General features: G+C 42.6%; 3 protein-coding genes across 3 annotated transcripts in view; 2 read left to right on the forward strand and 1 right to left on the reverse strand.

Annotated features, from left to right (window-relative positions):
• tbccd1 (TBCC domain containing 1) lies at nt 1-8,718 on the forward strand. Its single transcript, XM_088315443.1, has 9 exons — nt 1-227; nt 2,027-2,091; nt 2,158-2,424; nt 2,642-2,800; nt 3,540-3,656; nt 3,730-3,979; nt 4,040-4,226; nt 4,904-5,419; nt 7,630-8,718. The coding sequence occupies exons 1-9, from the start codon at nt 188-190 to the stop codon at nt 7,841-7,843; spliced, it is 1,815 nt and encodes a 604-aa protein (XP_088171569.1). The 5' UTR covers nt 1-187; the 3' UTR covers nt 7,844-8,718.
• The window catches only part of lcmt2 (leucine carboxyl methyltransferase 2), an 11,670-nt gene continuing 4,393 nt past the window's right edge, over nt 7,447-14,723 (reverse strand). The window contains exons 5-10 of the mRNA XM_088315447.1: nt 14,438-14,656; nt 14,139-14,369; nt 13,973-14,070; nt 13,325-13,512; nt 12,778-12,913; nt 7,447-12,699 (exon numbers count right to left, since the gene is read on the reverse strand). Coding sequence (XP_088171573.1) covers nt 12,487-12,699; nt 12,778-12,913; nt 13,325-13,512; nt 13,973-14,070; nt 14,139-14,369; nt 14,438-14,656 — 1,085 coding nt within the window. The 3' untranslated portion in view covers nt 7,447-12,486. The remainder of the gene's footprint in view (nt 12,700-12,777; nt 12,914-13,324; nt 13,513-13,972; nt 14,071-14,138; nt 14,370-14,437; nt 14,657-14,723) is intronic.
• On the forward strand, nt 9,099-11,408 carry crygs2 (crystallin, gamma S2). Its single transcript, XM_088315456.1, has 3 exons — nt 9,099-9,248; nt 9,647-9,889; nt 11,002-11,408. Exons 1-3 carry the CDS (start codon nt 9,240-9,242, stop codon nt 11,272-11,274), a joined length of 525 nt encoding a protein of 174 aa, XP_088171582.1. The 5' UTR covers nt 9,099-9,239; the 3' UTR covers nt 11,275-11,408.

A 14,723-nucleotide genomic window follows, 5' to 3' on the forward strand; every position in this document is an offset into this window, starting at 1 on the left:
TGACTCGTTAACGCATGCGCAGCATGGTACGCAGGGGGGGCTGCCCTCCTCGCTAACAGTGCTAGAGGAGGGCGCCAAATAGGAAGTAGAGCAGCAATGTTCGCCACTTCTGTTGCATCTCTCAACAAACCTCCGAACAGGCTTCTAGATTTAACACGTGAATGATTCGTACCTGTCGCCCGCCGTGATGGAACAACCCGACGTTGGGCCGTCGACAAAAAGTGAAGGTGAGAGTCGCGTTTTTTAGCCTTGCTTATCTTAAACTCGTCACTTTTAGGCTAAGTTCACGGCTGTGAGCAAGTCTCGTTCGTGCGACAAATGTCCTGTATGAGTTCAACGCGTCTCTTCAGACGGCACATTCGGGTTTGTCGACAAATCGAAGCGTTCGTTTTAGCCGTGATTATGCTACAAAGACCACCGTGATGAGTCAGGTGAAGGTGGAAGCAGTCTGTTGTCATGGCAGCACAAAGTGCCAGCCTTAAAAGTCATTAAATCGATTAATTTTGAAGCAGGGCCTTAATTGGTATTAAAATGTCTTAAATCGGGCTTTTAAAGGTCTTATGAAACGTTAACACGTGATAAGTGGAATTTTTGGATTCTTAATAACCTGACAATCAAACAAAAAAATAAAATTAAAAAAATAATAATGACTCTTAGTAACATCACACATTCACATTAGAAGATCCAACAAAACCGCAATGTGTTTTTAGTCAGGATTCTTAAGCCCAGAAGCATGTCATTTATGGACTGGTCTTAAATTTAATTTGAAATGGAATTAAAAAGTATTTAATTTAACACACATTGAAATGTTTGAACCCGTATATGCACAAACACATTTATGTTCATTATAATATGAAGTCATCTTCTTGCAGCACTTCATTTGATTGACTCTTACATTATCTCAGCTAACATTGTATAGCATTATTTTATGTGTCTAATGTTGCCCACTGGGCATCCATTGCAGCCTGATCATCCTGGGAGGGGGATTCCCCCATCTGTGGTCCCTTCTCAAGGTTTCTCACTTTTCCCCTAATGGGGTTTTGTGTTTTTCCTTGCCCTCCTGGGCGTTAAGATCAAATGATGTCGATTTTGGTTGTAAAGCCCTTTGAGACTGTCTGTGATTAAGGGCTGTACAAGTAAAATTGACTTGACTTGACTATAATATGAATTTATATTCATATTTAGTGTTGGTGTGTATTTTTCAAGTTTGCTCAGCGTCTGCTGATTCAATACAATATCGGCAATCCAGTTATTATGAAATGATGACATACACAAATGAATCTTTACCAAGTAATATACAGGGTCCGTACCGTTGGGAAGTGGAAACACACTGTAGTCATATCAATAATCAGTGATGGGAATTAGGGCGCCGACTGATTAATCACCGCCGATTATGGCCCTTGACTGATGTTTGCTGATCAATTTTTACCTTTATGTACTCTATCCATTCACAGCAGATGTACACAATTAACACTGGTGTTGTTATTTATCACACAGAAGGAAGGTAGGGGAACATAAGTGTTCATGATTAAAGTAACATTTCCATTTTCCAATACTGAGACTAACCTATGCCAAAGGAGTAAAAGTCACAATTTTAGTAGATACTGTACACACTACTGTTGTGCGGTAAGTGATTTTGTATTGTTGTGCCGCTTGACAACATATTCTTATGTTGCTGCATAGACATGTTCACTGCGTGCGGTTTGTAACCTCAAAACCATAAATGGCATCAATTTGAAAGCATGACGAATGCTGCTCATAGAATGAAGATGCTGGTAGTTATTTTACATTTCTGGTAGTGGTCATTGAGGGCGAGTAGTTTTGATTTTAGTTTAGTAGACAACATGATATGATACTTCAATGGCAGTTCAGAATGTTCTCATGTTCCTTACAATATTGCAGATTCACCTTATACTCTGTGCATCATTGTTATCTTATGAGACCATCATATATGGTAAATAAACTGGTTAAGCCGTTCTTACAGTGTCTAATCAAACTGATTGGATACAATACTGTATGTCCTCAGACATGGATCCAGAAAGTGTAAACATCTGGCCACGTATGGAGCCCTTCCTCTTGGGTGCCCTTCAGGTGAGTGTACACCATCAAATCCAGCATACAGTTACAAAGTAATTCAAGAGTGATTCCTCATCTTAGGTGCCTCCCTCCTCCAAGCTCGGCCTGCACTACCTTCGCAAGATGGCCACGTACGTGCGCACCCGCGATGGCTGCTTCCCCTCCTTGACCTGGCTCATGTGGAGACACATTGCATGTGGGAAGCTGCAGCTTGCGGAAGATCTAGCGTGGCTCTACTTTGAGACCTTTGACCTATTTACTGGCCACTCGCCCGGGGACCGACTGGAATGGGCAGAGTGTCTTTCCCAGTGTTCAAGCAAAAGTGAGCTGGACCAGCAGAGGAATGAGGTAAAAAAAAAAAAAAGGGATCATTTTAAAATGTGCAATTGTTATACAGTAATCATGTGCTGACCTGTTAATATTGGTTCAGACTGGCCCAGCTAACTCCAGCCTGTGATGTCACTTGCTCAGCCATGCCTCTTTTAGGCACATGTCAACATACAGTACACTGGTTGGCATAGCAGAATTTGGAACTTCACGTTGATGAAGTTTCTTTGTTTCCCAGAGGTCCGTGGACACGCTGCAGTTCCTCCTCTTCCTTCACATTCAACAGCTAAACCGCGTGTCTCTGCGTAAATCACTCATTGGTGAGGAGTGGCCCAGCCACCGCACGCGCTCTCCGTCCCCATCGGAACGTGAGGCCAAGACCAGCTCCCAGAACAAGGTCATCCTAATTTACTTTAACACACTCACCAGTCAAAACATTAGGTACACTGCAAATGTCAAATGATAGCCAATCCAAGAGCTGTATCCACAATTTAGCCTTTGCCACTGAATGTCATTCTAATAAACTGTAGTTATTTTGGCAGTGTGATTGTAATTGTACACCTTTATGGAAACACACCTCCTGCATTTGTCTGAATTTGGTCATTACGATTTATGTATTATCAGAAGAAAAATAAAGCAAATATTTTAAATAAATGAAATCAAAAGTTAAATACAAACTCTAGGAGTTGCACCGTTATACATTCTCTCTCCAAAATGGAATGGGGTCTTTCATATTCCAGCCCAACCTCTCGTTATTGGTAGCTAATTACTTTTTTATCGGATAAGGAAAATGTTTGGTCACTTAAATTTGAGACAAAATGGATGTAACATGCATCACCGTAAAGCAGTGGGCCTATGTGATGTTAGCTATGTTTTTTATGTTTTAATCTACTGAGAAGTGTGTGTTTTATTTTTTCCACAGAGAAATGCTGTTTTCTGGAGATGGATGTTTTTTATCAGATAGCTACGATATATTAGCCTTCATTCTAAACAACGAGAGGGAAACCTTATACTACTAATATATCATTATCATGAAAAATAAACTCCTGTTACTATTGTAATTGAGAAGTTTTGGGAACACAGACCTCTGATAAGTCACAAAATATGAACAAAAGTGTGCTTTGGTTGTTCATTAGAACTGGGACGACCAGGCCCACCTGTCCTTTGTGCAAAGCCACCTTGCGGAGCTTCTGGAGCTGCTGGTGGAGCCGAACCAGCTGTCTGAATCTGGTATGGTGCTGCGTGACTGTCAGGTGTGTGGGCCACCCGCTCATGTTCGCTCACAGCAGGTTAGCAACCTCTGACCTGTGCCCTGACTGCTTCCAGATCTCCCTGGAGGCTGTGCGCAGTCTGGGCCTGCTCCTGGAGGGCTGGGTGCACCCGGGCAGGCCTGTACAACCCGTCCATAGGTTGCTGAGTAAAGGTCCGCTCCAGACGCATGCGGGTTACTCTGCACTCAGCCATTCCTTCCCTCTGCACCAGCTCATCGCCTGCCTTCAACATAACCTCACCCTCAATCCCTTTGGGATAACGTCCTGCCTGCGCTCCGGGAAAAAGCTAGCCTGGGCCCAACAAGGTACCGAAATCTCAAAATGCACAAATCTCCTCCTTACCTCACCGTTCTTATTGTATCTAGTGGAGGGAGCTATGAAGCGTGCCAAGATAGCCCGGAACACTCACATAGCCCCAGCGGGTAGCAAGATGGTGCTCATGTCTCAGGTCTGTAAGCAGACCTTGGCCAAGACCTCTGACAAGATGACGGGAGCCAACATTAAGATCCACCGATGCACTGACGCCTTCATCTACCTCCTCTCGCCTCTCAGGTTAATAATATCCACTCGCAACTAAAAGGACACAAGTCAGCTGCTTGAAAGGCTGGAAATGTGCTTGCTTGAAACTATTCAAGTAAAATGCTATTTCTTTCACATTAGCTTTCTTGATACAACAATGACACAATGAATATACAGTATTGTAAAATTATTTGCACAAGTCAGATAGAATGTGTTTTGTTTTCTGCTACAGAAATATAGCACAATACTTATAATAATCCTGAATCTCATACACTAATCATATAGTCCAGCCAATACAACGTGTCTATACTTGACAGCAAGTAATACAATAAGTCTTACTTACTTGAACCATTTTTACAACTTGAAAAAGGACTGTCGCTCTCACAAAACGTGTTTCCCGTCCTTGCATTTTTTTTCAAAAACCGCTTTTATTGTTTTTAATTGTATCCATGGCATTTTCTGTCATGTTTGTAAATGTCACTGTACATTGTGAAGAAAATGGCAAATACAACTTAAATTGCAATACTATTTTCTCCTAAAATCATTCAGGATCTGATCCTGAGTTTGCATTTGGCGGCAGTTGATTGTGAGAAACTTATCTCAAATTTTACTCAGTCTGAGTAAAAACTCTTTAGTCCACATCGACAGAAGATGCAGTGTTGCGTTTAAGCCGGACTTGACTCAAATGTAACATTTTATTTTTTCCCCAGGTCAGTTAGTGTGGACAAGTGCAGAGATTGCACTGTGGTTCTGGGTCCAGTGGAGACCAGTGTGCATGTTCACTGCTGCCAGAACGTGCGCGTGGTGTGCGCAGCGGGCAGGCTCATTGTCGGGGCCTCATCCCGCTGCACGCTCCACGCCATAACGCCCACACACCCTCTGCTCCTGCCCGGCAACACTGATATCACCCTTGGTCCCTTCCACACCTTCTACCCCTCCCTGGAGGACCACATGGCCAGCGTGGGACTGGCGGTGGTCCCCAACGTGTGGGACCAGCCCCTGCTGTTGGGAACCGATCCAGTTAAGCCCTCCACTAATCCGGACCCGACTTGCTACCGCCTTCTACCCCCAGATGAGTTCCACATGCTGGTGGTGCCTTTCCACATGAAGGGGGACACATGTGAAGTGCCGGGGGGGTTGGCCCCCTGCTATCAGGCAGCACTCGATGACAAGGAGAAGAGGATACAAAGATGGCAGAAGACTGTCATGGAGGCCCAGTTGAATAAGTGAGTGGAAAATATTGATGGGCTTTTAGCTCAATATCCATAATCAACCACGGGAAAACCAAAATGTATTTGTTCAATATATTTATGATATATTCATAAAAGTGTTTTTAATAATAAGCGCTTGGCTGTCAAGTCCATGCTGTAAGCTGCCTCCTGGCTGAAGTAAATCTGACCAAATCTGAGGATAAGCACAATAGAAGATGGATGGATGGATTGTTATAAATTTTTGATGGCTTTGTAACAAGAAAAAAAAGGCATGTTTTCTTCTTGGGACAAAAAAACTACATAGTTGCAAGAAAATCAACTTTGCCTCATTGAGTATTATGCATCTCTCTAACGGAAACCGTCATCACAACAGTGTAAATGGCAAACTATTGAAAAAAACTGGACCAAAACAAAACTATATTAATTGGGTTGTTTGCACAAAAGTATTTTTTCAATGGAAGCACGTTCACCGTAATAAAGTTGATATTCTGATGTATCTTGGAAAGCCAGGAAAACGGCACTATCTGCCAATGGGTCGCCTCCTGTGTCCCCAACACAGAGTCATAATTGCTCTAACATGTTTATAAACTCCTAAACAAAGTAGTTGCCATTCACAGGCTGTGTTGTAGCTGCATTTTTCCATTGCATGACTGTAGTGTTTGGATGGAGAATTGAAACCAAAAGTCAATATCAAAGTTAGTTAATGTGAATGCTAACAGGAGTGTGCCACTTTTGCTCGAGGGACTATGCACTCACCGTGACCCTGACCGGACAGTGCAACAACAATACAATGTTTGCCTTAATATACACAACTGGATTGATAAGGTCATTTTTTGGACCTGTCATTCAAAGCAAAAGCAAATCTTAATTTTTACAATCAAAGCAAGTTGTGCGAGGAATAGGCCTGGATGTCACTAATTTTACACACAACCTAAAGGCACACTTTGTTTAAAAAGAAAGAAAAATCAAATAAAAACATATTGCAATATAAATCAAACATAATTGTGTTAAACATGACACACATTCAACTACTGGTAAAACAAACACACCTGACAAGAATTAATGTCCTTATAACTTAATTAGCGCAATGCATTCTAGGAACTAAAAATGAAAATTACTTTTTCAACAATATTATTTACAATCGACACGCACTATTCCTGGGGAAAAGGGAATCATATGTAATTGACTCACATTGAAATGTGTTGGAGAGGCATTATCCATCCATCCATTATCTGTTAAGCTTCTCCTCACGAGGGTCGCTGGAGCCTATCGCAGCTGTCTTCGGGCAGTAGGCGGGGTACACTCTGATTTGTTTGCCAGCCAATCGCAGGGCACACATAGACAAACAACCGTCCGCGCTCACACTCATACCTAGGGGCAATTTAGAGGCACGGGGAGAACATGCAAATTTCACACAGGATGGCCGGAGCCGGGATCGAACCCACGATCTCTGCACTGTGAGGCCATCGTGCTAACCAGCTGTCCACCGTGCCGCCCAATATGCATTATATATTTTTTAATTACAATTTTTTTTTTTTTTCCCCCATGTCAAAAATATAAATCAACCTTAAAAAAAACCTAGCGGTCAGGCGCTAGTCCTAAAACCTGGACGCCCTTTAAACAAAGTGATTGACTTTACTCATCCTTTATAATTTATATAATATATAATTATAGAAAAGTGACCCGAAAAAAAGGCAAAAGGTCAACCTTTACAGGTATTTATGTGCATTTGCACGCACGTCCTGTAGGTGGCAGTGAGTGCAAACTCTGAACACCCATCTGCTGCATTTAGGGAGATAGTAAGCAAGCTCTAACAGCTAAAAAAAGTGAAAAGATCTTAGAGGCGCATCTTTACAGTAGTGCAACACTGTAATTTTGTTCAACTTCCATGGCCTTGCTACATGGCAGTTAAGAGAAATCCTTGCTATATTGCGGAAATCGGTAATGGTGGGAGAACAGTTTAAAAAAAAATAACGCACAAGCCTGCTCACACAGGAGTTGCTGTTCGCCACAGTTCACATCACTCACACTCAATGTAGACTCGTTGTAGCTTCAGTCCATATATCTGATACACAGATACTACAATACACACAGTATTTTCTGTACACTTTATTCTTGCAATTATTTAGGAAAGTGTGCTTTAATTCATACGTTTAAATGCGAGCACACGGAAGAGCTAGCATCTTTTGGTCACTTTGAAAATGTGTTATGTGTTCTTTCTATAGGGAGCAGAAGTGCAAGTTCCAGGAACTGGTGGAGGCAAAGTTCCACGAGTGGCTCTTGGAGACGGGACACAGACAGGAACTGGATAGCCTGATCCCAACCCCTGCATCCTCCTTGCAGATCTCCAACGGCGCCCCGGTGGATGAGACGCCGGCGAACAACGACACATATACTAAGATAGGAGGAGCGGTGGGACAGTCACCTATGGCTTGTTGAGTTGTTTTCCTCACGCCTTAGTATTATTTATTTCAAATGAAGGAATTGTCATGGACATTTATGGCATAATTATGTAGGGATTAAACTTGAATCCAAGGTTCCTTTGTTGTTTGAGTGTGTTAACGACTGATCAACTCTGTCAAATACGTGATGTTTTCTGCATTCAAACTAAATAAGAGAAAAATTCAATTCTGCAGTTTTGATTAATTACTGCATAAGCGTAAGACTAGCACTGAGTCAAGCACAGACCTCCACCAAAATCTTAACACATTTAATTGACAAATGCTCAGAATATAAAGTTTTAGCACAAATTGAAATTTAGTATGGTCTTTAGAGGAGTTTTTAAAAGCTAAAATGGATGATACAAAAATGGTTTCCCACTGTTGGTTTACTTGAGACTCTCTTGCATCGGTCTAAATTTGATCATTAGGATTCATGTATTATTTAATAATTCTACTTCACTGCCAAAATTAACTACACCAGTAGTTAGTTTGGATTGTCATACTCTATCAACGACATCATTCCATAATGGGACACGTGGTTCCTAAGTGTGACTTTGTAGATCTTAAAGTTGACTGTGTTACCAACATAAAAGTGTTGATTCACTCATTTGACAACCAACCACTTGCGCTTCAAAATATATTTTTCTACCAGTCACTGGAATTAACATGTATATTATATTTTTATATTCACCCGAAAGGCCTCCTTGTTTGCACTTCATGAGCCATTAAAGAATAAAAAAAAAACAACTCATGTTATTGCATTGCAGATGATTACTGTAAAACAATGAATGAATGCTGCTTTCACACTCTTCTGTGCATCTTTTAAATATGTATGCTCATAAAATAAATAAATAGTAAAGATGCTCACTTCAATGTATGAGTCGTGCTATTTTCAAGTTTCGAATATTATAATATACATCAGTTTGAATTGTTGATATACCGTAAATAAATAGTGTCACATCCAGTATCTGGATGTATCCACAAGGCAGAAATAAGTCCTGAGTTGGCAGCTTGTCCCTCGCCAGGTGGGGGCAACCCGGCGTAGCTGGCACGTGCGATATGGTGAGGGGAGGGCGGGCGTTGGACGCAGCCAGTGGACAAGTGGGGTCATTGGACGCTTACCATGCCCGGCATTCATTATGCCGTAATCCTTCCTCGCTTTTCTGGAAAAACTGAATAGCACTAGAATCACTGACTCAATTTTTGGATCTCATTTTCATGACAAAGCGATTGTTCCACTGTTTGCCTCCCACTGTTGGCGCTCCCCAACGTGGCGAGGCAGGGCTATAAAAGGGAGCGCTCAAGGTCTCAGGGTAAACACCGAGACCTCAGACCTCACGACCACCGCCGACACCTTCGCATCACAGAGGCTGCGCTGCAACATTCTATGCAAGATGGGCAGGGTGAGTTGAGGCAAATCTACACCAAAACTTTTCCGTTCTTCCGACTGGGCCTTGGGATTGAACACCTTCAAATTATTTGACTGGACAGCTAATTTGTCCTTCTTGAAGATGCCACTGGTAATGTAATACTTCCCATAGCTAGCATTCAAGTGGGACTGATGATTCCAAATGAATTCCCTGTGGATGACTGGCACTCAATCCAGGGTGTAGTTGATGGGCTCTTGCATTAAATCAGCCCAGAGAATTCCATTGCCAGTGTTGTTCTGCTCCTACCATAAGGATAAGTTGAAAATGGATGGACAGATGGAATTCTTCATTGGACAGGCAAATTATGAAGAATATTTTAAAGCTATCTTCTTATTGTACAGCAGAAAATTACATATTGTCCCGTCCCGCAGATTGTCTTCTATGAGGACAAGAACTTCCAGGGCCGCCGGTACGAGTGCGACAGTGACTGCTCTGACTTCCACACCTATTTGAGTCGCTGCAACTCCATTCGCGTGGAGAGCGGCGCTTGGGTGGTGTACGAGCGGCCCAACTACCTGGGCTACCAATACGTCCTGACCCGGGGCGAGTACCCCGAGTACCAGCGCTGGATGGGCCTCAATGACCGCGCCAGCTCCTGCAAGATGATCCACATTGTGAGTCCGAGCCTGATTTTTGTACCCATGTTCTTTTGTAGGACTTGAGTGTTGAAAGAGGTTTTTGTGTTGATGGGAAGTACATAAGAACAAATACTTCGTTAAAGTACCTAAGTAGATTTTTCTGGTATTCGAACGCCACTTGAAGATTTTTATTATTATTATTATTATTATTTTTTTAACATTTATTTGCTACCTTTGTAAACAAGATATCTGTGTTTCAACTGCCATGAGATTTTGAATGATTTGATATCTCAGGGACCAGAGCTTGACAAAAGGCTGGGAGAAGTAAGATATAAATCCACATCCATGACCCTCTTTAAGAGCATTATTTGATGTCAGGTCCAAGTGTGACTCATGGCAAAAATTGTGTCTTCTGGCAGCCTAACAACCAACTTCTGATGTCCAAAAACTCTTACACTAACACAGTTATTCCACACATTTTTACAATTTGGCATTTGCAAATTCACCTACATCACAGTATTGCTTGGGTGCCATCTTGTTGCCAAGGAACTTTGTTAAAGTGAGTGGAGGAGCTTCATGTAGTCCTTTACCAGTATCTTCTGGAAACTTTTCGCAATTAGTGCAGGGCTCCTTTTGATAAAGTGTAGCCAACACTAGCTAGGTCTTTAAAAAAAAAAAAAAACATACAACATACCATGGGCATTCCATATTGACAGTAAAAAACAATTTTTACATTTTTGTGCACTTGTGGAATAGTGGCACATGCCACACTGCCTTTCATTGAGTGGGTTAAATTCCTAGCCAGTGCATCAACACATCATTACTTTTTTACTTTCACCAAAGTATAAGAGCTGAATCAGTACTTCTAATTTTACCCAAATTTAGTTTTAAACAAGTAATTGTACCTCTAGTTAAGTGCAGCTTGTGAATGCATTTGACCAGCTAACCCAACGCCTGCAGCTACATTCAGGGTTACCAACAGTCATACCCCGCAGAAATCAATGTACTTTGACAAGGCCCGTATACAATTGATTGCCTATCTCCGGGAAATGGGCCAATCTAAGCCTCACCAAATGACGTTTGAACCCAGTTTTGCGTTGTCCTTCTGAATCCTTTCCTTGAATATCCCTTTCCTCATATCATCCCAGACCAGCGGTAGCCCCTACAAGATGCAGCTGTACGAGAAGGCCGACTTTGGGGGCAAGGCTTTCGAGGCCACGGAGGACTGCCCTTCACTCCTGGAGAAGTTGCGCTGGAGGGAGGTGAACTCATGCAAAGTCTTCGACGGCTGGTGGGTGTTCTATGAGCACCCCAATTACCGCGGCCGCCAGTACTTCCTGGAGAAGGGCGAGTACCGCAAGCCCGGCGACTGGGGTGCAGCCAGTGCTGCGGTCCAATCTTTCAGGCGCCTCACTGAATGAGTCGCCCTCCCGTCGCGACTCCCCCGTCCCCACCCCGCACATTCGACACCATGCTACGCTATGATCCATGACAGGGAATGAGAAGATTTTGAACTGAGGTCAACAAAATAAACGCCTGTTCAGAAAGCAGACAATTCGTCTCTAATTTTGAAGTTTGTCTGTTTAGTTTTGCAAACATTGAACAGTTTGGTTTATGTATTCAAAATGAATGGAAACCAGTCCAGGGTGGAGACTGTACCCAAGTCAACTGGGACAGAAAATGCTTTTGGTAGTACTGCTTCACCTAGTTGACTTTTATGCAGATGACTTGACGTGGCTTGAACTCTACTTTGGAACCCTAACCCTGGATTAAACATCTAATTTGAAAACCCAACCAAACCTCAACCCAGCCTTAAAACTCCATCCTTGGCTTTACACCCTCATTTGAAACGCTAACCCTTGAAACTTTCATTTGAAACCCCAACCCTAAACCAATACCCATTCTTGAATCAGCAATGGTGCCTTGAACCCCCTTTTTTAAAACCCTAATGATTGAAACACCAATTTGTACAACAAATCTTAACCATAACTATAACCCAAACTTGAAACCTTGACTTTGGCTTCACACCCCAATTTAAAATTCTTTGAAACCTTAACCCTCGCTTGAAACACAATTTTGAAACCCTAACCCTGGCTCAAAACCACAACCTTATCTTGAAACTCTGATTTGAAACCTCACTTTAAAAACCTTAACCCTGTTAGAACTCTGCTTCAAAGCAGTCACCTCGAAAGCCTTGTTTAAAATCCTTATTTGAAACCATAAGTATGCTTTGAAAACATAATCGTGTGTGACTCTTGAACCCCTAATCTGAAATTCTACTTTGAAACCTTAACCCTGTCTTAAAACCTTAACTCTTTTTTTAAACTCCAAATTGAAATCCCATGTGGACAACTTAACTGTGGCTTGAAACCTTGATTTAAAACCCTTATCCCGTTTTAAACTCCACTTTGAAACTTTAACTTAATTAATTATGGATGAACTAATAAATTAATACGAAAATCTAACCCTTGTTTAAAACTGTAACTCAGGGTGGAAATCCTAACTCTGGCTTGTTGACCGGGATACGGTGCAAGGTACAAAGTAACACATTTAGAACTGAGGTTAACGAAATAAAAGCCGACCCAGAAATCACAATGAGATGTCTGTGATCGTTTGTGTATTTTTTCAAACATTCAAGTTAGTTGCTCGGTCCAATCGGTGCACCTTAAAGTTAGTTCAGTTCCTGCCAGTGCTGGGCCGAGGTCCACCATGACAAGTTGAGGGTTGAAATGCGTCCCAAAAGAGAAACAGTTTCCTCCTCCGCCAATCAGGATCAGCCGTGCCTCCTTTTGGACCATCAGCTCGGAGCAGAACGAGTGCAGCATCAAAGGCCACGGAACCGAGTCCTAAAGGCAGGAGAAGAACCAGTGAGATTCCCGACAATTACTCACAGTGAAATCAGGTTTTAGACGCTTTAAACTAACCGTGACTAGACGGAACTCGACGCTGCAGCGCCTGGAAAGGTTGATCATGGCAACTCCCGGCACGCCGTCTGAACGCAGCCAAACTCCGCCCACAACAATCAAGTGATCGCCAATCACATGGGCACCATGCGAATATCTACCATACGGTACAGTAAGATCAGAATGTTTAATGCAGAAGTCAAGGAGCAAATTTGCTTTATAATTACATGTTCTATGCTCCACCACTAGTCTAAGCATGCTGATTAATATTTCATGTGTGTAATATGATTAAAACGGAAAAATTAATCTCGGAGGGAAACCATTTTGCCTCATACTGTCACTTGCTGTCGACTGAAAATTACATCACAGTGCCTATAGCAGAGGTCACAAAACTCAACGTTTGTGGTGGCCCTGTGCCCTGTGTTAAATCCTCACAGCCGCCAGAGAGGACTGATCAGCGTGTATGTGAATTTTATGCATGCCCTCGCCTTTCAAAAGCTGTTGCATAATAACGAGAAACCACATAAATGTCAAATTTAAAAACATGTTAGAACAGTGAGGAACCCACCTGGGACAAGGAGGGGGCTGAACATGGATTGTCTCCCAGCAGAAGCCTCTCTCATTTGGCTTCATCACCACTATGTCCCCCAGTGGCTCCCCTCTACTTCCGTGCCCGCCAAAGAGCACCAGCCCTCCCTGGTACGAACACGCTGAATGGGAATGGCGGGCCTCTGGTGCAGCACCCTCTACTGCCACCTAAGAAATTTACATTGCATATTGAATATAAGCCATGGAGTATTATACAATTTGATAAAAGGATGATGCATTGGTTTAAATCCTACAAGCCTACTCCACTGATATAGCTTGACAAGTTGTTTCAAGACTGCATGTCGAGAATAACATTAATTTGCAAGGGAAATAGCAATTGTACTGACATTAGCAAATTATGTATTGGAATTAAGCGCCTTTTATTTTTGTGGCATATCATTTCTATATTACTGTAATAACCGTATAAAAACACCAGTCTTACTATTGTATTTCTTGCAAGAAAGAAAAGCGATTGTATAGAGTAATTCAAAGAAGCACCATTTATGGTCTTTTGCCAAGCAAAATAGCTACTAGTTCACTCATATAGTGATATCTTGACTTATGCTATATCTACGTCGTATTCTCGACGGCAACAGCAATCGTATTTTGGTAAATCTTCATTAGTTACCTCAGTCCAGTGTTGCTGATCCAGATCCAGGAAATAGCCATCACCCAAAACGTCTTCAGACTCATTTTTTCCACCAAAGACAAACAGGAAGTCTTTCCCTATATTGAACCAAACAATTAATTGTGTTTTTGGTATCATTTAAGAAGGAAAACTGCTCCGGATTTACCTTTATGACAGACCAGAGTGGCAGAGTGTCTCCATCTCAGTGGTGGATGAGCACCTGTACACACCATCTTCTCCTCATGAAGTTCCACTGCGTCCTGTGGATTGGGTGAACCTTCAAGATGGAGCCTGAGTCTGACAAGGCCTCTGATCGGGCTGACGGGAGAGGAGCGTCCTCCGTATATTACAGCAACTCCACCGGGAATAGAAGTAACAGTGTGGTAAAGGCGAACACCTGGAGGAAAGCACAGGGGTTGGTTTCATTTATGCACCTAAATGAGACAATAATTCAGATTTCCTCACTTGAATGGCCTGAGGGTTTGACATGGAAGGCTCTCCAGCCTCCAAGGCCTCGTTGCAGGACTCGACTCTGAGCCCCTCGACCTGTCCTGCAGGACCCTCCGGTGAGCAGGATGTGTCCTCCGTCCAACAAGGTGGAGGCCATCCCAAAACCCTCCACGCAAACTGGCTCTGATTTCACAACGAGGCTAACGGGGCTCCAAGAAGGGCACTGGAGAGGCACTGAGGGGTAGAAAAAAAACAGGAATGCTAAACAAATTCAAGACAACGTACGAAGATTAATTGAGAA

This window comes from Idiotropiscis lumnitzeri, chromosome 14, assembly GCF_059441095.1.
Source record: "Idiotropiscis lumnitzeri isolate Australia: NSW breed Sydney's pygmy pipehorse chromosome 14, RoL_Ilum_1.0, whole genome shotgun sequence".
Taxonomy (NCBI): domain Eukaryota; kingdom Metazoa; phylum Chordata; class Actinopteri; order Syngnathiformes; family Syngnathidae; genus Idiotropiscis; species Idiotropiscis lumnitzeri.

Coding starts and splice junctions, on each gene's coding strand:
- tbccd1 (XM_088315443.1), top strand. CDS start 188: ATGGAACAACCCGACGTTGGGCCGTCGACAAAAAGTGAAG. Junction 4,227..4,903: donor TACCTCCTCTCGCCTCTCAG/GTTAATAATATC, acceptor TTTTTTCCCCAG/GTCAGTTAGTGTGGACAAGT. Junction 5,420..7,629: donor ATGGAGGCCCAGTTGAATAA/GTGAGTGGAAAA, acceptor TTCTTTCTATAG/GGAGCAGAAGTGCAAGTTCC.
- crygs2 (XM_088315456.1), top strand. Junction 9,890..11,001: donor CCTGCAAGATGATCCACATT/GTGAGTCCGAGC, acceptor ATATCATCCCAG/ACCAGCGGTAGCCCCTACAA.